Genomic DNA, 24,519 nt, shown 5'->3' with positions numbered 1-24,519 from the left:
TTTTGGCAAACTCTATGCGGGCTTTCATGCGTCTTGCACTGAGGAGAGGCTTCCGTCGGGCCACTCTGCCATAAAGCCCCGACTATGGAGGGCTGCAGTGATAGTTGACTTTGTGGAACTTTCTCCTATCTCCCGACTGCATCTCTGGAGCTCAGCCACAGTGATCTTTGGGTTCTTCTTTACCTCTCTCACCAAGGCTCTTCTCCCACCATTGCTCAGTTTGGCTGGACGGCCAGGTCTAGGAAGAGTTGTGGTCGTCCCAAACTTCTTCCATTTGAGGATTATGGAGGCCACTGTGCTCTTAGGAACCTTGAGTGCTGCAGAAATTCTTTTGTAACCTTGGCCAGATCTGTGCCTTGCCACAATTCTGTCTCTGAGCTCCTTGGGCAGTTCCTTCCACCTCATGATTCTCATTTGCTCTGACATGCACTGTGAGCTGTAAGGTCTTATATAGACAGGTGTGTGCCTTTCCTAATCAAGTTCAATCAGTTTAATTAAACACAGCTGGACTCCAATAAAGAAGCAGAACCATCTCGAGGAGGATCAGAAGAAATGGACAGCATGTGAGTTAAATATGAATGTCGCTGCAAAGGGTCTGAATACTTCTGACCATGTGATATTTCAGTTTTTCTTCTTTAATAAATTTGCAAAAATTTCTACATTTCTGTTTTTTTCTGTCAAGATGAGGTGCTGAGTGTACATTAATGAGAAATAAAATGAACTTTTTTGATTTTGGCAAATGACTGCAATGACACAGAGAGTGAAATATTTCAAGGGGTCTGAATACTTTCCTTACCCACTGTAAGTGGTATGTAGACAATGGATGGATGGATTATTGTATTTTATTTGTAATAGTGGAGAGGCTTGACTCCTTTAAAACAGAGAGACTTCCAGCAGAACCAGGCTCAGGCAGGGCATCCATTTGCCTCCACAGGTTTGGCTGAGGGTGCAGGCCAGAGATAACAGACAACCAGCAAGATAACACAAACAGCAGACCGATGACAGGACAGATCACGGATCAGACCCTTATAGCAATAATGAAATACTGACAGTCTGTTTAGAATATTTTATTTGTAAAGCAACTTTCATGCAGCACATGCATCTCAAAGTGCTTTGACATAAAAGGCGGGGAATACAGATTTCCGAGAGGATTTCGGATGTCCGAGCTGGTGTTTGTGTCCGTGAACGCAGTACGGGTTCCCAGGCTGACGTCAGACTGAGTCGGTCCGGGGCTGGGCTGGGAAAACATGGAATAACGGAGAAAGGCTCGCTGCACCTTCCCGAGACATCCCTCACTGAGAACCAGTTCACCTGAGGAGACCAAGTAAGCTCCACAGCAACTTTCTCCTCCGTTGTCTGCTTTTATTTGCTTGAAGTCGCTCCTGTGTTGGGCGTTAGCTGCTTTCCCTCAGTTTGTGCTTTACTGCTAATCTGAAGCTAGCTAGCTGTGGCATTCCAGCAGGGAAGGAGCAGAGCGGCACTCTGTGACAACAACGAGTGTCTTTAACCAAATCACCGTGCCACATAACACCCAGCCAAGTTGAAGTGCTTTATTAAAATGTGTAACGTGTTGAGAGAGAAGTGTCGAGGCGGTTAAGTTCTCCCAGTGACTCCACAGATGCCCAGCCCAGACATAAACAACACGGGCCAGTCTGCTCGTGTGTGTCCTGTACTGTGCAGATTCCTACATGTATTTATGGGTGATGTAGAGCTGCAATGTTGGTCCCTGAGGTGCTGCCTGAATTAGCTTTGACAGCTGTAGGTGTGCTGGTTGTTTTGGTGTGGTGGCACCACCTGGGCGGGGTGATATGATGCTGAGATGATGTTACCACTGACAACCTCCTCCTGTTACCTGCTCGTTACATCAGACTCTCCCTCTATGCAGTTAGAAGGATTTCAGTGCAGAGATAAAGTGCAGTAAGTCAAACTGAGTCTCCTCCTCATTCATCAAAATGCTTTTGTCAGGATCTCCTAAATCACTGTGTTGGTTGCTAAGGTTTGTACACACCCTGTGGAAGACACCATGGGTGGATCAATGTACTGAGTGGCCCCAGTGGCAAAGATGGGGCCCCTGAGGATCTGATTTTGAAAAGATAAATACTCTATTCTGTTCTTAATAATAATAATAATAATAATAATAATAATAATGATAATGGATTAGATTTATATAGCACTTTTCTATTAAGGCACTTAAGAACAGATGCTTTTTTTTTGGAAATATTTCCATAGTTCTGTAAGATCCCAAAAAGTTTTATTATGAATTATATTTGTCTAAATTGATACACTGATTGTTTCTGTCTGTCCTGTCATACAAAAAAGCAAATACTCTACACATTTTAAATCTACACAACTTTGAAATTTGGAGAAAAAAAAGTTTTCAGAAAACAGGAAAGGTATGTTTAAAATGGATGCAACAGATTATTCTATTAGTTTTTGAATAATCTGTCATTTTTGTCTTAATTAACTGGTTAGTTATTTGTTCTGTAAAATGCCAGAAAAATGTGTATTAGTGTTTCTTAAAGGCTAATATGACAAATGTTGTCTTTTTCCACATCAGAAAGATATTCAGTTTATTGGCATAAAGGACAGAAAGCAAGAAATATTCACATTTCATAACCTGCAATTAGAGGATTAAAAAATAAGTAAATCTCAAATCTAACTAATTGATTATCAAAATAAATGGTGACGAATTTAATTGTTGACAAGCAACATCGGGCTCTGTTTGGTAAGCATTTCTGGAATCCTCAAAGGCCCCCAAAAGGTTTTATTGATACTTACATATCCCTGTAATTTACATTAGTTGTCACTTTTTGTTATTTGATTCAAAAATGACATTATGTTGTGACAAAGCACAAACAGATTTAATCTTATTTTCTGTTGATTGCACTGCAGATTATTATTATAAATATTGTAGGCAAATTAACAAGCAAATGAAATAACCAACCAAATAAATTATTCTTTTAAAAAACAAAACTAAAATCGGTCCTACAGTAATATTGGCTTGACACCTCTCTGCAGTGGTTTAAGTTTAATGTTTTCGTTTTGAACACAGTCTCTTTTGTGTGAAACATAGTGACTGTCTGTTCAAGTCATGTTGAATCAGAAACTCCATGAACAGCATTGCAGCTGTGTCGGGCTACAATCCACCACAGCAGAGATTTACAGGAAAACAATCCAGTCGTGTTTGTTTTAACTCGGCTCTTATTTTAGTGTTTGACAGGGAAAATGCACCACATTTTATTTAGTAAATGCGAGATAAGCAAAACACGTTTACTCCAATAAAGATCAGCTGGTGATCCTAAATCATTTTTTAATAAACGTGCTGTGACTGGGTTACATCCAGTAGGAGGTGTTGACGGTGATCTGAGGCTTTGCTGAGCGGTGAAGCAGCTCTCTCGGAGACACTGGTGCAGTGGTGGGTGCTGCAGGTCTCCACTAATCAAGTGCTGTGCCAATGATTTTTTTTTTTTACTGCGCTGCACCGATGAGCTAATGAAGAAATTTATTATTGATTTAAGATGCAAAAATTGTATTTTTCTTCTGTAATGGTGCTTATTTCTGCAATTTTGAAATGATATTGCAAAATATGTAAAACATTTCTACAAAAAAATCTGTAATTTTTGTGACAGATTATTAAGATTGGATTTGCAATATATATATATATATATATATATATATATATATATATATTACAATCAAGTGTCAGTTTGATGTTAACTACACACGTGGACAAAATTGTTGGTACCCCTCAGTTAAAGAAGGAAAAACCCACAATTCTCACTGAAATCACTTGAAACTCACAAAAGTAACAATAAATAAAAATTTATTGAAAATTAAATAATCAAAAACAGCCATTACTTTTGAATTGTTGATTAACATAATTATTTAAAAAAACAAACTAATGAAACAGGTCTGGACAAAAATGATGGTACCTCTATAAAAGATTGAAAACTATTTGACCAGAGTGACATGATTAACTCAGGTGTGTCATTCAATTGACATCACAGGTGTTTCCAAACTCATAATCAGTCAGTCTGCCTATTTAAAGGGAGACAAGTAGTCACCCTGCTGTTTGGTGAAAAGGTGTGTACCACACTGAACATGGACAACAGAAAGCGAAGGAGAGAATTGTCCCAGGACATCCGAAAAAAAATGACAGACAAACATCTTAAAGGTAAAGGCTATAAGACCATCTCTAAACAGCTTGAAGTTCCTGTGACAACAGTGGCTCATATTATTCAGAAGTTCAAGACCCACGGGACAGTAGCCAACCTCCCTGGACGTGGCCGCAAGAGGAAAATTGATGACAAATTGAAGAGACGGAACGTTGGAATTGTATCCAAAGAGCCCAGAGCAACCTCCAAAGAAATTAAAGGTGAACTCCAAGGCCAAGGTACATCAGTGTCAGATCGCACAATTCGTCGTTGTTTGAGCCAAAGTGGACTTCATGGGAGACGACCAAGGAGGACACCACTGCTGAAAAAAACTCATAAAAAAGCCAGACTGGAATTTGCAAAAATGCATGTTGACAAGCCACAAAGCTTCTGGGAGAATGTCCTTTGGACAGATGAGACCAAACTGGAGCTTTTTGGTAAGGCACATCAACTCTATGTTCATAGACTCAAAAACCAAGCATACGAAGAAAAGAACACTGTCCCTACGGTGAAACATGGAGGAGGCTCAGTAATGTTTTGGGGCTGCTTTGCTGCATCTGGCACAGGGTGTCTTGAAAGTGTGCAAGGTACGATGAAATCTGAAGACTATCAAGGCATTCTGGAGAGAAATGTGCTGCCTAGTGTCAGAAAGCTTGGTCTCAGTCGCAGGTCATGGGTCTTCCAACAGGACAACGATCCAAAACACACAGCCAAAAACACCCAAGAATGGCTGAGAGAAAAGCGTTGGACTATTCTAAAGTGGCCTTCTATGAGCCCAGTTCTGAATCCCATTGAACATATGTGGAAGGAGCTGAAACATGCCATTTGGAGAAGACACCCATCAAACCTGAGACAACTGGAGCTGTTTGCTCATGAGGAGTGGGCCAAAATACCTGTTGACAGCTGCAGAACGCTCACTGACAAATACAGAAATCGTTTAATTGCAGTGATTGCCTCAAAAGGTTGTGCAACAAAATATTAAGTTATGGGTACCATCATTTTTGTCCAGCCCTATTTCATTAGTTTGTTTTTTTAAATAATTATGTTAATCAACAATTCAAAAGTGATGGCTGATTTTGATTATTTCATTTTCAATAAATTTTAATTTATTGTTACTTTTGTGAGTTTCAAGTGATTTCAGTGAGAATTGTGGGTTTTTCCTTCTTTAACTGAGGGGTACCAACAATTTTGTCCACGTGTGTATGTGATTCTTGAGATTTATAACATGAGCATTACAACATGTGGTAGCACCACTAGCATCAAACAGGGAGGACGGTTCAGTTTCTAACATCTGAAGATTTGATGCTTGTTTCTGTTTTATAAATTATCTTTCCAAGCACTGCTATATTTTATATGTCTTTTGTTTTATTTTTGTTATTCTTGATGAAAATTTGTTTAGAATTTAGACACATAAACACACACCTAGATAAATCGTCCTGGAAAAGTTTACCTTTAAAAAAAAATTGTAGCTTGCTTTTTTTCCGCTGAAGAATGTGAGGATGTTTTGAGCAAATGTTAAAGTGTTCCCACCTCAGGCCCACTGGATTGCAAAGGTTTTCTGCCTGACACATTTGTTTACACAATATTATAGGAGGAGAACTTCTTTTTTGAAGTTGATGTTTTTGAGGGAGAATATGCCTCAACTTGTGCAGACGTGTGCTCGATCCAGAAACCAAACAGCAATTTTTAGATGATACCAACATCTAAAGTCAATGCTACACTGTAAAAAAAAAAAATCTGTAAAACGTAATGGTGAAAATCTGGCAGCAAAGTTGCCAAAAAAGCTAGTTTAAAGTGGTGGAATACAGTAACATTCAAAAACTGTTTGAAAAAAAGTAAATCATGAAAGATTTACTATTCTTAAAAATACAGGTTTCTGTATTATTTACAGTTTTGACCTATTTTTTTTACAGTTAGCATTTAAATTAATATTTTCTCTGTGGGCTTACTAGGTATCAGGGTTCTCACCAGGATTTTTTTACAGCGTAATGGCAGGTCCCGAGAACCCTGCTATGCGCACACGCACGAGCCTTCATTAAATCTCGCGAGCGGACGGCCCAGATGTCAGCCAATGAGCGTCATGCAGATGCTCCAAATGCTCGTGATTTAGGTCACTTTTCACCATACATGGCATCACGGAAACAACCGAGACGTGCTAATTGTAACCCCGAGATTGGAAGCGACTCTTAATTTTAGACGGGAACGGGTCAATCGACAGGAAAGTACAGCTGAGGTGGGGAGACATAAATTAACCTGGATAGGCACCCAGTCGATAAAAACAAACGTTATCTGTCAAAATAACTCTCTTTCACAGCGCCAACTGCCCCAAATAAAATTTTATATTTAAAATATTTCTCGCATAAATATGGAAATATTACGCAAGCGAATGTGCTCAAAACACAATACCACAACTTGAAAGGCAGCGTAGCGGCCCTAATCACAGTGTAATCTTTTAAACTGACAGCGTAACGGCCCGTTACGCTGAAATGCGCTGGCGAGAACCCTGGGTATGACTTGTAATTAAATATAAAAAATCTGTAAAATGACAGCGTAAAAAAATTTACCATTTTCTAGACAGAATACGCTGACTTTTTTTTGTTTTAAATAACTGCAAATACCTGTACAATAATCATATTTTTTGGTGAGGTAAATGTAATAAAAAGTAGTGTAATTTAACAGTCAGGAGTGAATTATAGTTTGCAACAATACCGATATACTAAAGTTATATTAAAGTAAAGATAAATAGAATAATGATGACTGTCCCATTTGTTATTATTGGAATCTGTTGGTATTGTCAGCAGTCCAAGTGTATAGGCCCTACTTCATATTACTCTTTTTCACAACATCTGTGTTTGATTTTATAAGCTTTGTGTATGTCTTAACCAGCATGAATTAAGCATTTGTGACAAAGAAAACATCTGAGTAAACTTTGACTGTGATGAGTTTAATATCTAAAGCAGACAAACATAGCTTAAAGATCAAAGGTTAGAATAGGAAACAACCCTGATATTCCTTCATTGTCTCTTTAACAAGTGTGATGTTTTTGTACAACTCTAATGAAATGTTTGTTTTTGGTTTCCCAGCTCCCTTCTGTCACATTGGGACTGTGTTGGGTGGTGGGGAAGGCCTAGTCCCCCACCTTGATCAGGCCAGACACCCCACACATCCCCCCAACCATGGACAAACACGGAGCCACGAGTGCACCGGCCAAGACCAGCGGGCTGAAACCTCCCAGCAAAATAGTCCGTCCTTCAGGGGCGCCCACAAGGACGTCCCCGTCATCTGGTAAGATGCAGTGGAATAAAGTTAAAGATGTGATTAGTTCTCATGAAAACAAAGTACAAGAGAGCGTGTTTGTGTAAAATCAATAAATAAATTTGACCTTGTAAGTATCAGGGAAGGTCATGCACCCTTGTTAAAAACAGGATGTGCTTTTTTGTCCCAGTTAACCATTTAGGCCCCAGCAGGGAGTCAATCTGATTACACAGTCCATCCTTTAAGCAGTGAGCTGCTGCCCTGTTGAACTGCTTCAACAAGGCAGCGACCTCCATGTGACAGAGGCATGGGCGTAGAGTTTGTTGACCGTTGAACTGAGTTGTTGAATGTGAGCATCAAACGCTTCATTTTCTGCTTTCTAGTGAATTTTTATACACCAGTTTGTTTATTTTCTGCATCATTTTATAGTGGAAATGTTTGTGTAAAGGAAAACAACATTCAGACTGAAATGTCATAGTGGTCCTTTACTTCTTTCATCTTTTATGAGGTGGGGAAACACTTGTTATTGAGGAGGTTGTATTTACGGATTTACTGAATTTCCTACAGTAGCTACTATTTCACAGTATTCTTTTCTAATTCAGAGATGATTAATAAATGTATCTCTCACAAACAACAGGAGATTTATCTACGTTTGTTTTATAAAAGAAAGATTTACAAAATGTATTGGTTCCAGTTTCTTAGTTGAAAATACAAACTGAATGTGTTTTGGACTGTCTTTTAAAGATGTCAACATGGACGCTGGAAGCTTGTGATGGGCATCGTCTGCTTCACTGAAAATGCACATATCATTAGTTAAACTCAAACCTATAGTATTTGTCTAGTACTTCATCAAAACATAAATAGATACTGTTGTTGTTGTCTTCTATTTAAATAACAACCAAGGAAACGGATTGTTCTGCTGTAATACATAAACATTCCCAGTGATCTCTAGCTCTAGCACTGGTCTGGATAATGTTATTATAATAACTTATATATTGCTTTTTCTTGACATATTTACTTTGATCATTAGACATAGCAATACTTTAATACAGTTTGTGATAAGTAAAAAAAACAATATATTAGATGAAATATTACATATAATACTTTAATATTCAATAGAATCTATTTGAATATTCATGTCTGTCAAAAGCCAGTGTGCTTGTTAAAAGCAAAATACTTATGATTTTTCTCCACTGAAACTTCCAGGAACTTTAATTTTCCAAAAACTTTCCCAGGGCTTCTCCAGCACAGTGTTATTTCGGTTTCTACAGCCAGGTCAAAACCCTGGAAGAGTAAGCAGCTTAGTCCACCGATGTATCAAAAGTACGGACAACAAAGCCTGGACTTTGTTTCAGTCCATCTGTTGTAAAATCTCTTGAGCTGCTCCACCCTGATTGCTGTTGGTCACAAACTACAATCTAACTACAAGTGGGTGGTTGCGGGTCTTTGAGCACACTGGCTGTGCATCTAAGCTGTGTAATAAAAATTAGACCGAAGTGGTCAGTTTGTTTGAAAAGGATCTTTTGAATGACTCTGACGGTACTCTTAGCCCTTTGGCTTTATACAGTCGATGTTTTGTGTAAAACTTTAGAGTGACCTTCAACTGCTCCTTTGCACAACTTAGAGTTACTAATTAATATTAGCATGTTTTTGGACTGTGAGAGGAAGCTGGAGTACCCAGAGAAAACCCACGCATGTACAGGGAGAACATGGAAACTCCATGCAGAAAGATCCCAGGAATGCAGGACGCAAACTGGGGATCTTCTAGCTGCAAGGGAAAAGTGCTAACCACTAATCCACTGTGCAGCTGTGATCAAAACCAGCTTTAATCAGTTTAGACATTAACTGTTTTGAAAATCTTACTATCTCCCTAGGAATTTAAAAAACATTCATGTCTGTTTCACTACTCGTTTAGACTATGGTAATTTTTTTGCATGGCTGTAGAGCAGTTGTCTCTTTCTGCTACATAATATGATAGCATATTTACCTAATCAGCACTGAATTCAGCACTTCAGACTCCTACTCTGGCCCACAGCAGAGATCATGTCAATGGAACTTAATTATTTATACGCCAATTCCTCCAGTGGAGACACAATGCAGCAGAAATGCACCTTTCAAAAGTAGCAGTAAACAGTTTTTCGTTCCACACTTTAGGTGACTGCAACCCAACAGTGTCCGACTGCAAACCGAAATTCACATATTACTTATTGTGTTTTGCATTGAACCGTGTAGAGTTGGTGTTTTGTTTAACTGGAGAAGAAGAGGTAGAACTTGACCCTGGAAGGAACCATAGACGAACCTTCATCTGTCTTTATATGATGTTTAAGAGTGAAGTGCAAAATGAGTGAAAGTAATTCACTGAAATCATTGATGCAACAATTTAAACCTTTAGACACACTATGTAATTGCAGCCTTTGTGATTTGTTAATTGTATTGTTTAAAATCAGGATTTTATTTTGACTCTTTAATAAAATGTCATTTCTCATGTGAAGATTTGCTGCTTGTATTTGTTTAACCCTTTACGCTTCAGTGCGTCGTAGGTGTACCGCCGGCGGTACACCTACTAATTTGCATAGGAATTTCAAGAATGTCCGACGGCTGCAAACACGATTATACAAACACTATACGCCGATGGAAAGCTTAGATTCTCATGAATCCGCCGGTATAAACCACTTTCAGATGTGATTACCACAGCGGGTGAGAAAAACACATTTGTCCGACAAAAACAAATATTCATCCATCCGTTCTCTATACACGGCTTCAACGCACACAGCGCGACTCACATTTCCGGGTTCATTATTACACACAGAAAAAAGATTCCACAAAAAACGGCCATAATCCAACCTTTTACATCCAGGCAACACAAGCCAGTAAACTATTTTGTCCAAAACATGTCCTGAAGTCGGTATAAAATCCACGAATCGGTCGTTTTCAAGGAAATGCACCTCGCGATGTGCGTCCAATATTCCCTGTATTTTTCGTAATTTTTTTTATTTAAAAATAGAATATTAGCGATTTTTTTTTTTTGTACTGAAAATGGCTGGAATTGACTGAAGCTTAAAGGGTTAACAGTATAAATCTGATACCATTTTGCTGTTTTTTTAGACCAAACAACACATTGGGGTTTTAATGACTTTCTGACGTTTTACAGGCTGAACAGTTAATTCATTCATCATGAAATTAAATCAGATATTTAATTAGCAATGATAATCCTTTGTAGCAAATGTAATCAAATCTCAGTTGGAGTTGTGCAAATTCAGTAAAATATGATTCTGATTGCAGGTACTCCAAAGCCAGTTCCTCCCGAGAAGTCCTCCGGGGGTGTGACCTCCCCCACCCAGGATGGAAACACAGACTTCCAGATTGGTGAGAAGGTCTGGGTCAACGGCAACAAGCCCGGCTATGTGCAGTTTGTTGGAGGGACACAGTTTGCTCCCGGGCAGTGGGCCGGCATCGTGCTGGACGAGCCCATCGGGAAGAACGATGGGTCAGTAGCAGGAGTTCGCTACTTCCAGTGTGAGGACGGCCGGGGGATATTCACACGGCCATCAAAGTTGTCAAGGACTGCACTGCCAGAGAAGGAGGCAAACGGAGGTCAGGCCAGCCCAGCACCAGCAGCCCCAGCAACCAGCGAGTCTGCACCTGCTGGCACTACCTCCACTGGTAACTTCTAGAAAGCTTTACAGCAAAAATTCTGTTTGAAAGATGTGCAGCTGTATTTCTCAAGCATCTCAGAGAAGAAAATCTGTCGTTTTTGCATAAATGAAGATTTTAGAGGCATGTTATTTGTTTAACAGCCCAAATTACACCATTTATGAGAGAGAGGAACTGTAAAGAAAGAACAAATTGTTGGATTTTGCACTTTCAAAAGGACTTATAACTACTCTCTAAAAACAAACCAAATCTAAGGTTAAAATAATCATGTTTCATTTACATCACTAAATTCTACATGTTTCATTAAAAAAGGACAAAATGAACAGAATTTAAATTCTGCTGGAAACCAGTAGTGACTCAACTGCAACCCACAGTCACATGACAAAAATTATTTTCTCTTTAAGCATAGCAGGTTTCTTTCCAGACTTTATTTACAGATTGTTGTGAAAGGTTTATTGGTACATAACATGTCGAGTATTAAGATTTGTCTATGTTAGTTTCCTGTATCAGCAGAAGAAATTTGAATAGCTTGTTTAGCATTGTTAAATCTCAAATTTTCTGATACAGCAGAGTTTAGGTTCACTTTAAGCAAGATCTTTGTTACACTTAATAGTTTATTATCCCCTGCCTCCACGAAGTGGAAAAGGGGCATATAGGTTTGGCCTCCGTCCGTCCGTGCGTCCGAGATGAAGGGGACAGCTTTTCTCGGAAACTATTACAGCTAGGATTTCAAAATTTAGGGTGTAGCTTCACACCATGGACACCTTGATCGAGTTCGAAAATGAGACCTGTGCGATAGTATTTAACAGAGTTATGGCCCTTTATCACTATTTTGGATATAGACTCATAGACATCACATGTGGTGGGGGATATTGATGACCATGTCATGCACTGTTTTCCAAACGCTACTGCTTCGCCATACTTTCACCTACAGACTTCATTTTAGTCTTAAAAAAAGCCCCAACTCTCTTCTTTTCAGGCATGTACATATTGTGATGGTGGGATTTATGATTTTCCATACAGGAGCCTCCAAAAACCCCTAGATTGAGCAAAAAATCCTATGTTAGAGCATGTGCTCCTCTGGTGCTAGAGTGTGGAGAGGGACAAAATCTGTCCGTTTTTTTTTTTTTTTAACTTAAATCGCCATCCTGGCCAAACGGTACATACTACAAGGACAATCCTTTCACAGACTATAGTAAAGACTCTCTACATTCATTTGAGTCCGACATTGTTCACCTGGCACATTGATACGTCACGTGCCAGCCCTTAATTGACGTGGGAACCTGAATCGCCCTCCATAAGGCTCAATGCAAATTTATGCCTTGTGCTGCTTCACACACAGCGATTTTAAAACTGCCGTTTCTCGGTCATTTTTCACTCTGCAGCAACATTAAACATACCGACCTCTTCCGTGACTCATCCTGCCACTCACCATCTGGTTATTTTTGAGCTAGCATTCACGATTAGCCCGTAATTAGCGACAGAACGCGACTGCAGCTGACAAGCTGTAAACTGCTGCAGGGGCGGCACTAGGTTTTCAGGACAGGGGGGGCTTAGCCTCCCAGGAGATGCACACTATGTGAGTGAACATTTAATTTTACAGCTAACAATTTAGTGTGTAACTTCACACCATGGACACCTTGATCAAGTTCGAAAATGAGACCTGTGCGATAATATTTAACAGAGTTATGGCCCTTTATCACTATTTTGGATATAGACTCATAGACATCACATGTGGCAGGGGATATTGATGACCATGTCATCTTGTTTTATTTTTTTGTTATCTCTTATTAATCACTTGAGGGGAAATTCGAATTTTTGCATATCCTCCCAATTGGGGGCGTGAGAGTGCAGGTTCAGCCACGGTGTAGTGCCCCTGGAGCAGGAGGGGTTAAGGGCCTTGCTCAAAGGCCCAACTGGGGCCACATCAGGGGTTTGAACCTCTGACCTTCGGATCAACAGTCCAGTAACTTAACCGTTGCACCACCACTGCCCTCCTAAGTGTATTTTCTCATGTCACCAAACTCAAACTGATTTCCTGTATTCAGCTCATGGCACCGGCATAAAGATGAGCAGTGCGCTTAACCGAATGGCGGCATCCAGTGAGTCGGTGTCGAACCTGTCAGACCCAGATTCCATGAAGAAGATCAGAAGGGAGCTGAGGCTGGGAGACCGAGTGTTGGTAAGAAGCTGAACTAACTGAGACTGCTGGATCTCTAATATGAAAGTTGTGCTTTGTGCTAAGTTTCACTTTTTGTTTTTGCAAAGTGTAAGTGTTCCATTTTGGATGAACTGAACTTGATGAATGCTGAATTTTAATTAATTTGTTTGGTGTGCAGGTTGGTGGTACCAAGGCCGGAGTTGTGCGGTTTCTTGGAGAGACGGACTTTGCCAAAGGAGAGTGGTGTGGAGTGGAACTAGATGAACCTCTTGGGAAGAATGATGGAGCTGTAGCTGGAACCAGGTAAACAATACTGTTAATGTCTGCTAATGCTTACTGGATGCAAGTCCTGGGTTGGTGCTGGTTTGGCGATGTTTCTACTGGCGAACCTTCTAAGAACTTCTTGAAGAGTCACTATAGAACCACGTTATCACCTCCTTGTATACTTTAAAAGAGTGATTTTGTTACTGACGCTCCATCTCCATCAATGAGATCATTGTTTGTCTCGTTTTCCCTGCCTTTCAATTTTATAATGTTGCTTGCTGACATTTGTGAATGCTCCTTCTCAGATACTTCCAGTGCATGCCTAGGTATGGTCTGTTTGCTCCGGTCCACAAAGTGACGCGGATCGGCTTCCCCTGCACCACCCCGACCAAGGCGAAGAGCTCACGGAGAAGGTCTACTCTCAAGAGGAGCCCCAGCGCCTCCTCCATCAGCTCCCTCAGCTCTGCCACATCCTCCATCAGTGGCAAACCCAGCCGAGCAGGACTGGTAAGACTCTGTGCTATTATCTGCCCAAGTCCTGACAGGCTTCTGACACAGTTTTTGGTTTCTGTGGATCATCTGACATCCTACAGACTGAAACATGAGTGTTTGCGTCATTTTCCAGCTGACAGAGACATCTGCTCGGTACGCCCGTAAGATATCGGGCACCACGGCGCTGCAGGAGGCTCTGAAGGAGAAGCAGCAACACATTGAGCAGCTGCTGGCAGAGAGAGACCTGGAGAGGTGTGAAGTCGCGAAAGCAACCAGCCATGCGGGAGAGGTACAACAGGAGCTGGTCCTGCTAAGAAAAGGACGAGACCAGGTCAGAAGCATACAGTGCCTAATAAAAGTATCCACCTCCCTTTCAGGTTCTCTTGTTTTATTGCTTTTTCACATTAAATAATGGTTCATTTAATTTGCCATTTTTGACAAGAAACTGCAGCAAAGTATGAGAGACGAAGGAAGACACCTGGATTTAGTTTGCAAGAAAACTGTGAATTGGGAGAAGATTTGTTTTCCATGGAGACAATGACCTGAAGCATACAGTCAAAGCTGCTCAGAAATGGTTTAAAGACATGGTGAATGTTCTGGAATTATATTTTGGCTTACATTAATTGCTAAAACAAATATTTGACAGGCACAGCAGTCTCAAGAAACATTGAAACAGATCATTTAGCGTTATTATATTTTCAAATATGATAAAATATGACACCATATTCAGTATTGAAAAATCGATTATCCAGCTTTAACATGCATTTGTTCCGAAAAACTTATGGCATTTTCTGTGTTCATGTGTTAAAAAAACTCCCAAAAAGCATGAACATTTATTTCCAAAGCATGTACAGATGCCTTGAATTTAATGATCTGACAATTTCTTAAATACTGTATTGTAATAAATAGTAATTTCTGCATTAGTCACAGTTTGCAGTTTTGTCTCTTTGTATTTTTGTATCACCCATGCAAGGTATCCCATAACAATAGAAGGCAGTCGAGCATGTGTCTTTACAGTCTTGCTGATTAAAATAAATTTTGAAAGAAATGAATTTTAAAGCTATTAGATATTTATGAGATTACAATTAGTCTTTATTTTGATTTTTACATGTATATTGTTATAAGTCTGACTCAGATCCTTTTTCAGAAAAACATAGGAAAGTGCTGGAAAAAAACCACATGATCAATGTACATGCATGTGCACTGACCAAGTCGGCTCTGCTCTTTCTGTGTGTTACAGTATGCACTGGAGATGGAGGCCAAGTTGGATCAGCTACGCTCGCTGGTGGAAGCAGCAGATCGAGACAAAGTGGAGCTGCTCAATCAGCTGGAGGAGGAGAAGAGGTGGGTGCTCTGACTTCACCTGTAGCTTACACAGGATGCTGTTTATGGACACTGTTAAAGCCCACAGTATCATCAGCTACAGCAGATGACACTGTGGGCAGCACAAGTTACAGGTCACAGACATTAAATAATTTTAATTAGGTCTACATAAAGATTATGATGATGATAGTCAAGCAGGGCTACTGTAAGTCAGTCATAACATGTACTTCTAAAAGTTAAAAATCGGATGATTCGTTCCTTTTTTTACGCTTTCTGGCTCCGATAAATGATCTAATTATCTTGATTTTTTTTTTTAATTGCCTTTAAAAACCTGCCAGCAGGTTATGGGGTTCTGAGTGTTAAGATTTTGGCAATTTGGCAACTGATTCCAATCCGTTAACATACACTTTTCTGCATTTGTTTCTCGTTAAGTTGCTTTAAGGTTGTTAAAATCATCTAATTCCTCATTTAAGCCCTGCATTGAATCTGTATAACTTTGTTGCTCTGATGGATTTGAACAAGCTGTTGATACACATATGTTTGCTAGTCGTAAGGTGAAAGAGGTTCATTGTTGTCCCTGTTTGACAGAAAAGTGGAGGATTTGCAGTTTCGTGTCGAGGAGGCATGCATCACCAAAGGAGACCTGGAGGTAACCTGTCGTTACATAATCTGACTGTCAATTAAAAATCGTCCCTCTCTCCTGTCAACCTGAGCTTTCAGTCTCTCGCTTATCTGGCTTGTTTAATGAAAGTCTTGTCTAAATTATTGACAAACTAGATGAATAGTTAGACTTTATTAGCACATCTACTATCAAACCAGTCCTATTTGCAAGTTTCTATTAGTCATTTTAGTTCAATCTCCTTCATCTCTCCATAATTTCTGGCTATTTTTGCTTCTCTTTTATGAAGCACTGCTTTTCATTTCCGCATAAAAAAAGAAGAGTTGATTAAATCAATCATTCTGCCTGAGCTTTTTCCTTTTCCTGCACTCTTTAAATCATTCAGTTACCTTCTTGTTCATGCTCATCTTCCTTCCTGCTTCTTTTTATTCATTCATGCTTAATTCACTTGCGCTTCTACTCAGATTTTTCTACTCATCTGCAGCACTTTCTATCCTCTTGTCATCTTTTCATCCACATGCCTGTTTTTGAAAGCCTTCATCTTCCACTCCTCTGCATGTGCCTCTTTCCCACTCTTGAAAGGAATTACTGGCTGAATCAGACTCCTTCAAGTGCACAAACAGAAGGATCTGAGGAATCTGAGAGATGATCAGAACATTTCAAACAACAGACTGAGCTGATGCAACTGAAATGCTGGGAACCATCAGTGCTTTCTTACTTACTGCTCTTCTCTTAAAAGTCCCGTCTTCTGTCTGTCTGTGGCACATGGCTGGCATGTCAGTGTTGCATTGGTGTTTGTTCTCCTTCTCTTCCTGCTTTCTCTTACTAACAGACGCAGACCAGGCTGGAGCATGCCCACATAAAGGAGCTTGAGCAGAGCCTGCTCTTTGAAAAGACCAAAGCTGAAAAACTCCAGAGGGATTTAGAGGACACTAGGGTAATGCTGGCATTCGCAGTCCACAGGACTGAGTGATGCGCTTTTCTCCACAAAGTTTAATATTGCTACACAGCTTATACTGAAGAAACTGCAGGGCAGGAACACTGCAGATGGTCTATAGATCCTACATAGGGACATAAAAATCTCATCTGCCTTGAGCTTCCTGAGTAACCCAGGTTTATCACACTGAACAACATGCATGTGCACATCTCATTTTATGGAAAGATATAGTTTGGAGATGCCTGTGCTTTTGGCATCAGTTGACATTTTTTGCCTTGTCAGCAAGTCCAAAAAAAAAACAAAAACCAAAACCCACAGTATGTCATTTCGAAAGAAAAGTAAACTCTCTGAATCCCAAAATGTCCCAGCAGGTTTGAAAGGCATGTTATCTTGAAAAGAATCATCACAATCAATAATCAAAATTACATCGTTCATCAGAACCAGAAACTGAAAACTGAAAGAACTGTCGAATTTTTAATTTTCCAGTGGTCCTTGAACAACTCATCTGTGACGCACTGTTCCATTTGGAAACTGAGCCAAATCTAAGTTTAAAATCATAGTATTTCATCAAAATTACTTGTTTCCATTTCTCATTTAATTCGTCACTTATCAGTATTCACAAATCAACTAGATTCTGAAAAAAATTAACAATTCTGCTCTCCTTGCTTCCTACATTTGGAGCAGCAGTATGGTTTCATGCCAAGAAAGAGATGCAATATTTGCTTTGAGGATGTTGATAGAGAAGTACAGAGAAGGTCAGAAGGAGCTGCATTGTGTCTTTGTAGATCTGGAGAAAGCTTATGACAGGGTGCCCAGAGAGGAACTGTGGTTTTATATGAAGAAGTCTGGAGTGGCAGAGAAGTATGTTAGAGTGGTGCAGGACATGTATGAGGACTGTAAGACAGTGGTGAGGTGTGCTGTAGGTGTGACAGAGGAGTTCAAGGTGGAGGTGGGACTACATCAGGGATCAGCTCTGAGCCCCTTCTTGTTTGCTATGGTGATGGACAGGATGACAGACGAGGTTAGACAGGAGTCTCCATGGACTATGATGTTTGCAGATGATATTGTGATCTGTAGTGAGAGCAGGGAACAGGTGGAGGAGAAGCTAGAGGCGTGGAGGTTTGCCCTGGAAAGGAGAAGAATGAAGGTTAGCCCCAGTAAGACGGAGTATCTGTGTGTGAATGAGAGGGACCCAAGTGGAAGAGTGAGGTTACAGGGAGAAGAGATCAAGAAGGTGGAGGATTTTAAGTACTTAGAGTCAACGGTCCAGAGCAATGGAGAGTGTGGAAAAGAGATGAAAAAGCGTGTACAGGCAGGCTGGAACGGCTGGAGAAAAATGTCAGGTGTGATGTGAGATAGAAGAGTTTCAGCTAAAATGAAAGGAAAGGTTTACAAAACTGTGGTGAGACCAGCCATGTTGTTTGGTCTGGAGACAGTGTCCCTGAGGAAAAGGCTGGAGGTAGCAGAACCGAAGATGTTGAGGTTCTCTTTGGGAGTGACCAGGATGGATAGGATCAGGAATGAGTACATCAGAGGGACGGCACATGTTAGAGGCTTTGGAGATAACGTCAGAGAGGCCAGACTGAGATGGTTCAGACATGTTCAGAGGAGAGAGAGTGAATATATTGGTAGAAAGATGCTGAGTTTCCCACTGCTAGGCAGGAGGCCTAGAGGAAGACCAAAGAGGAGGTTTATGGATGTGGTTAAAGAGGACATGAAGGTAGCTGGTGTGAGAGAAGAGGATGCAGAAGACGGGGTTAGATGGAGGCAATTGATTCGCTGTGGCGACCCCTGAGGGGAAAAGCGGAAAGGAAAAGAAGAAGCAGCTCTCCTTGCTGCAACCGTGAAGCTATGAATAGCTGGAACAACAGTCATGTGACAAAAATTCTGTCATTTTTCAGGTGAACTGTAGGCTGTGTTTACATGGAACAGAGCAAATACAAGTATGGAAACAAATAAAAATGTAAGTAGGGTCCAGTTTTCAAGTGTTAACCTATCACCCTCTGGGTACTTGGACAAGTATTGCTTGTGTTGATTCTGTTTTTTATTTTCAATTTCTGTAAAATAAATATTCACAGAAAATCAACTTTGGTTGTTTTCCTTTTTAATGATTTGTAGCATTATAGCTGTGTCCAGCAGCCAGTTAGCTTACATCACCAGGAAAACAACTAGCCTTACAGTGCATCGCAGATGAGAAGTTCAGAAAATTCTAGTTTTGATAAATGCTGTCAGCATGCGTTTGAAACTCACTGAGTTCCACAAGTTCTGTTGTTCAGGGTGTCAGTGACTGATTCCAGCTTCTCCAATACTGGTTTTCCCTTTGTTATATAACTGTAATGTACATATATTTGGGCTTCGGACTGTTGATTATATGCAACCACTGCTAATCTCTTGCCTCCTCTTTGCCCTCATCCTATCTCTTTCCATTTTGTGCTGCAGGTGGCTACAGTGTCGGAGCGTTCCAGGATCATGGAACTGGAGAGAGAGGTGGCAGATCTCCAGCTGAGGCTCCGGGCATCCCAGCAGAAAGAGGACGCTGTGTCTCTGTCGCAGCAGCAGATCAGCAGCCTCAAGGCTCAGGTTCAGTCTCAGGAGAAAAAGGTTTGTAGAAAGCACCAGAGGATTCCAAGCACTGATCTTCTGTTCAGCTGCACCAACTATATACACTACCGTTCAACAGTTAGAAAGAAAAGCACTTTTTTAATGAAGATAACATTAAATGAATCAGAAATACAGTGTAGACATTGTTAATTTGGTAAATGACTATTCAAGCTGGAAACGACTGATTTTTAATGGAATATCTATATAGAGGTACAGAGGAACATTTCCAGCAACCATCACTCCTGTGTTCTGATGCTACATTGTGTTAGCTAATGGTGTTGAAAGACTAATTGATGATTAGAAAACCCTTGTGCAGTTATGTTAGCACATGAATAAAAGTGTGAGTTTTCATGGAAAACATGTAATTGCATGGATGACCTTAAACTTCTGAACGGTTGTGTACATAACACAGTCCACTTAATTTATGGCATGATGTAGAATTCATGTAATTTCCGTTTACAGTCTGCCTTTCGATTATTCCTATGTGTGGTTTGTTGTTGCTGCTGTGACAGTAAATAATTCATGGCCCTACTCGGATGTACACGTGCATACTGTACATTCTATATTGTGTGTTCCCATCAGATCAGTGAGCTGAGTGTTGATGTGGAGAGTAAACAGAAAGAGCTTCAGTCTGTACAACAAGATAAGACCTCTGTGGAACAGCAGCTGACCAGCCTGGTAAGAAGGGGGGGAAAAAAACTCATCAGAAATGAACACAGTAGAGAAAAATTGTTCCATGACATTCTTAAAGAGGATAAGGATAATAATAATACTGGTTTTTGGGGTTTTACTGTCATGCAAAGCCTCTTTCAGACAGGGATCTTGGGCAAGTTTACACATGGCTGCAATCAACGTTTATTTTTTATTTTAGAACTTTTGAGACACATATGGTACAAATGATAAACAAACCAAACACATAAAACTCTAGCGTAGCAAATAATTATCTTCAGTCTTAATGTAAATATCAGCCATGGATATATAATGACTTGGATTCAAAATGTAATTTTAGTAAACTGCGTATTAAGAAGGTTATTCATAAACCTTTTTTGTCAGATGTCCCTTTAGAGGCCTGTCAGATACAGCCCTTCATCAACACATTTGTTTCATAAATGTTCACCCGATTTGACTTTAAACTGAGTGCTGTCACTGGTAATTAACAGTCATTGTGTAAATGAGCATTGTAAAATTTACATTACTGTTATAACTGCTACTTCATATATGTAACCATTTTAAACATTTAAAATTTTATATACACACGTGGACAAAATTGTTGGTACCCCTCAGTTAAAGAAGGAAAAACCCACAATTCTCACTGAAATCACTTGAAATTCACAAAAGTAACATTAAATAAAAATTTATTGAAAATGAAATAATCAAAATCAGCCATCACTTTTGAATTGTTGATTAACATAATTATTTAAAAAAACAAACTAATGAAATAGGGCTGGACAAAAATGATGGTACCCATAACTTAATATTTTGTTGCACAACCTTTTGAGGCAATCACTGCAATTAAACGATTTCTGTATTTGTCAATGAGCGTTCTGCAGCTGTCAACAGGTATTTTGGCCCACTCCTCATGAGCAAACAGCTCCAGTTGTCTCAGGTTTGATGGGTGTCTTCTCCAAATGGCATGTTTCAGCTCCTTCCACATATGTTCAATGGGATTCAGAACTGGGCTCATAGAAGGCCACTTTAGAATAGTCCAACGCTTTTCTCTCAGCCATTCTTGGGTGTTTTTGGCTGTGTGTTTTGGATCGTTGTCCTGTTGGAAGACCCGTGACCTGCGACTGAGACCAAGCTTTCTGACACGAGGCAGCACATTTCTCTCCAGAATGCCTTGATAGTCTTCAGATTTCATCGTACCTTGCACACTTTCAAGACACCCTGTGCCAGATGCAGCAAAGCAGCCCCAAAACATTACTGAGCCTCCTCCATGTTTCACCGTAGGGACAGTGTTCTTTTCTTCGTATGCTTGGTTTTTGAGTCTATGAACATAGAGTTGATGTGCCTTACCAAAAAGCTCCAGTTTGGTCTCATCTGTCCAAAGGACATTCTCCCAGAAGCTTTGTGGCTTGTCAACATGCATTTTTGCAAATTCCAGTCTGGCTTTTTTATGAGTTTTTTTCAGCAGTGGTGTCCTCCTTGGTCGTCTCCCATGAAGTCCACTTTGGCTCAAACAACGACGAATGGTGCGATCTGACACTGATGTACCTTGGCCTTGGAGTTCACCTTTAATTTCTTTGGAGGTTGCTCTGGGCTCTTTGGATACAATTCCAACGATCCGTCTCTTCAATTTGTCATCAATTTTCCTCTTGCGGCCACGTCCAGGGAGGTTGGCTACTGTCCCGTGGGTCTTGAACTTCTGAATAATATGAGCCACTGTTGTCACAGGAACTTCAAGCTGTTTAGAGATGGTCTTATAGCCTTTACCTTTAAGATGTTTGTCTATAATTTTTTTTCAGATGTCCTGGGACAATTCTCTCCTTCGCTTTCTGTTGTCCATGTTCAGTGTGGTACACACCTTTTCACCAAACAGCAGGGTGACTACTTGTCTCCCTTTAAATAGGCAGACTGACTGATTATGAGTTTGGAAACACCTGTGATGTCAATTAAATGACACACCTGAGTTAATCATGTCACTCTGGTCAAATAGTTTTCAATCTTTTATAGAGGTACCATCATTTTTGTCCAGGCCTGTTTCATTAATTTGTTTTTTTAAATAATTATGTTAATCAACAATTCAAAAGTAATGGCTGTTTTTGATTATTTAATTTTCAATAAATTTTTATTTATTGTTACTTTTGTGAGTTTCAAGTGATTTCAGTGAGAATTGTGGGTTTTTCCTTCTTTAACTGAGGGGTACCAACAATTTTGTCCACGTGTGTGTATATATATATATATATATATATATATTTTTTTTTTATTATTATTATTTTTTGTTTTCCCTTAATTTGCAAATCATTCCAGCGTTATGAAACTTTTTGATTCATTGCTTTGGTTGACTGTAAGCTCATCTTACTTTTTACATGAAAGTTATTTCAGCTCTCTATATTGATTGTATCAGCTATATTTGCATAAGTATTTCAACCATTTATCTGTTACTTTTAGCTTTATCATTTCAGCTGTTTTCCATCGCTTTTAGATCTCTCTCCATCACAGTTACACTAATCAGTCAAAACATTTTAAAATTTTATTGTAATGTCAGATTTTGAAAGTAGATGAACTAATCTTTCCACATATTCATGCATAAGTAGCCTGTATCTGGAATTATTGTACTTAGTAACACTTGAGAGAGACACATAAATCAACAAACACAAATTATAGGGGGCTCAGACGTTTTGTTTCTTGATATAATCAATACATGGAATTCAAATGTACACGTAAAACTGATATTTTTTTAAGTTAAAACAACAGTCATATTTAGTGTGACATAAAATGGACTGAGTCTGTCGGGGGGACAGAGGACTTTGTGACAACAAGTCGGAGGTGTCCTGCAAGAAACGCTCCACTTTTGCTGCAATGCAGGTAGTTATGGTGCTGCAAGCACATAGTCAGCAGAGTATTTCTACGGTTAAAGTCACAATTGTTGCATCAAAAGATAAAATGACTGTGTGAGGATTTGAAAAGAAGCCCTAGTACAACGAGCTTTGAAAGGAGGCTGCAACTAAAATTTCCACACAAAGCCTGCCTTCATGAGAACAAGAGGAGGGAGTGGTGGTGGAGACCTTTTGAATGCCTGCACTCAGCTGTTTCTCACAGGATGGATAAGTTCTGGATGCCACTTTCATGTAACACATGATATTCTGTCACAGCAAATATAACTATATATGGCCATTCCACAATTGGAGGACATTTTACGTCCCACCCATCAAATTTCAAATAATCCATGTACAAAATACTAAAACATGTAGTTGTTGTGGAAATGTACTTGTCCTGAGACCAAATCTAAAAAATCCAGTGAAAAGAATGTTTGAAAATATTTTTAAAAATACCAAACATGTCTAGAATTCTCCCTACAATGCCATTTTTCTCTTGTCCCACCCTCCGATGACCAAACTGAATCTCAAGTAAACCAGTTCAAATTAAGTTTAAATCTCCTTTTCTTGGTATTATTTTTTTCATTGATGTCTTGTAATTCTAGGAAACTATTTTTTAAGAACATAATATATTAAATAATAATTGTCATGCATGGAGCGTGTGTCCCACAACACGTTAGCATAACCTTTTTAACTGGTAGAAAAAGAACAAAACAGTGAAACACATAATATGCTGGAATTAACATCATCAAACAGTTTTCCAAAAGAATGGGTAGAGCAAAGCTATGTATTCTCTTACATTTTTCATATTTTTATAACATTGTCAGCCTTGATTGAATATTTCACTCTACCTCATTATCAGGATAAGACTATTTTTTTTTACTTTTTTACTTCAGTAAGTTTGTCCTCTTGGTCAGCAGTAACAGCTAGCTAATTAGCTAGCTTCTACTGCTGAGAAAACGCTAACATTAGTGTAGATTTGCAACCCTGTTACTGTGATTAGAGTCGGGTTAGCAAACAACCAAAAAATGGAATAAAAATGGTACCATTGATGTGTAAGCTGAGCCAATCAAGCCTTTTATAATTTATTACCTATTATTGGTGAATATGGAGCAGAAAATGCTGTAAGTGTGTGACGAATAATTTTTTTAATCTAATCTAAAAATTGTAAAAGAAAAGGGTAACTCTTCAAAAATTATGAAGCCCAAATGTCCTTCAATTCTGGAATGACCCATATCATTAAAAGAAACATCATACATAGTCAAAGCTAAATGATAAAGCTAAAGCTAAATTTCCCTGTTAAATATGTAAAACCGGTATTTTTTTTTTTTAATGATGTCTTGTCTTCTAGGAAATGTTGGAATCTCAGAAGTACCTGAAAATTTCACTTTATTTAGTTTATTTCAGTGCTTGCAGTTGGTAATGACGGGTCAGTACATGATAGAGATTCTTATTGCAAACAGTCTTCTTACATTCAGAAATCCTCAGTTTTTAAATTCATTTAATTTTTCAGTCATGAA

General features: G+C 39.4%; 1 protein-coding gene across 2 annotated transcripts in view; it reads left to right on the top strand.

Annotated features, from left to right (window-relative positions):
- Positions 1–1,192: 1,192 nt before the first annotated feature.
- The window catches only part of clip1b (CAP-GLY domain containing linker protein 1b), a 67,992-nt gene continuing 44,665 nt past the window's right edge, over positions 1,193–24,519 (top strand). Inside the window, exons 1-12 of one of the 2 annotated variants that reach the window (XM_022206763.2) lie at positions 1,193–1,324; positions 7,238–7,439; positions 10,692–11,072; positions 13,112–13,245; positions 13,403–13,527; positions 13,794–13,995; positions 14,114–14,311; positions 15,221–15,324; positions 15,892–15,952; positions 16,755–16,859; positions 19,299–19,460; positions 20,043–20,138. In XM_022206763.2, coding sequence (XP_022062455.1) covers positions 7,331–7,439; positions 10,692–11,072; positions 13,112–13,245; positions 13,403–13,527; positions 13,794–13,995; positions 14,114–14,311; positions 15,221–15,324; positions 15,892–15,952; positions 16,755–16,859; positions 19,299–19,460; positions 20,043–20,138 — 1,677 coding nt within the window. In that variant the 5' untranslated portion in view covers positions 1,193–1,324; positions 7,238–7,330. The remainder of the gene's footprint in view (positions 1,325–7,237; positions 7,440–10,691; positions 11,073–13,111; positions 13,246–13,402; positions 13,528–13,793; positions 13,996–14,113; positions 14,312–15,220; positions 15,325–15,891; positions 15,953–16,754; positions 16,860–19,298; positions 19,461–20,042; positions 20,139–24,519) is intronic. The other variant, XM_022206764.2, reaches the window with a different exon arrangement.

Source organism: Acanthochromis polyacanthus, chromosome 18, assembly GCF_021347895.1.
Source record: "Acanthochromis polyacanthus isolate Apoly-LR-REF ecotype Palm Island chromosome 18, KAUST_Apoly_ChrSc, whole genome shotgun sequence".
Lineage (NCBI taxonomy): Eukaryota > Metazoa > Chordata > Actinopteri > Pomacentridae > Acanthochromis > Acanthochromis polyacanthus.
Note: the sequence above shows the minus strand (reverse complement) of the source record. Positions and strands in the feature narration are given on the sequence as shown.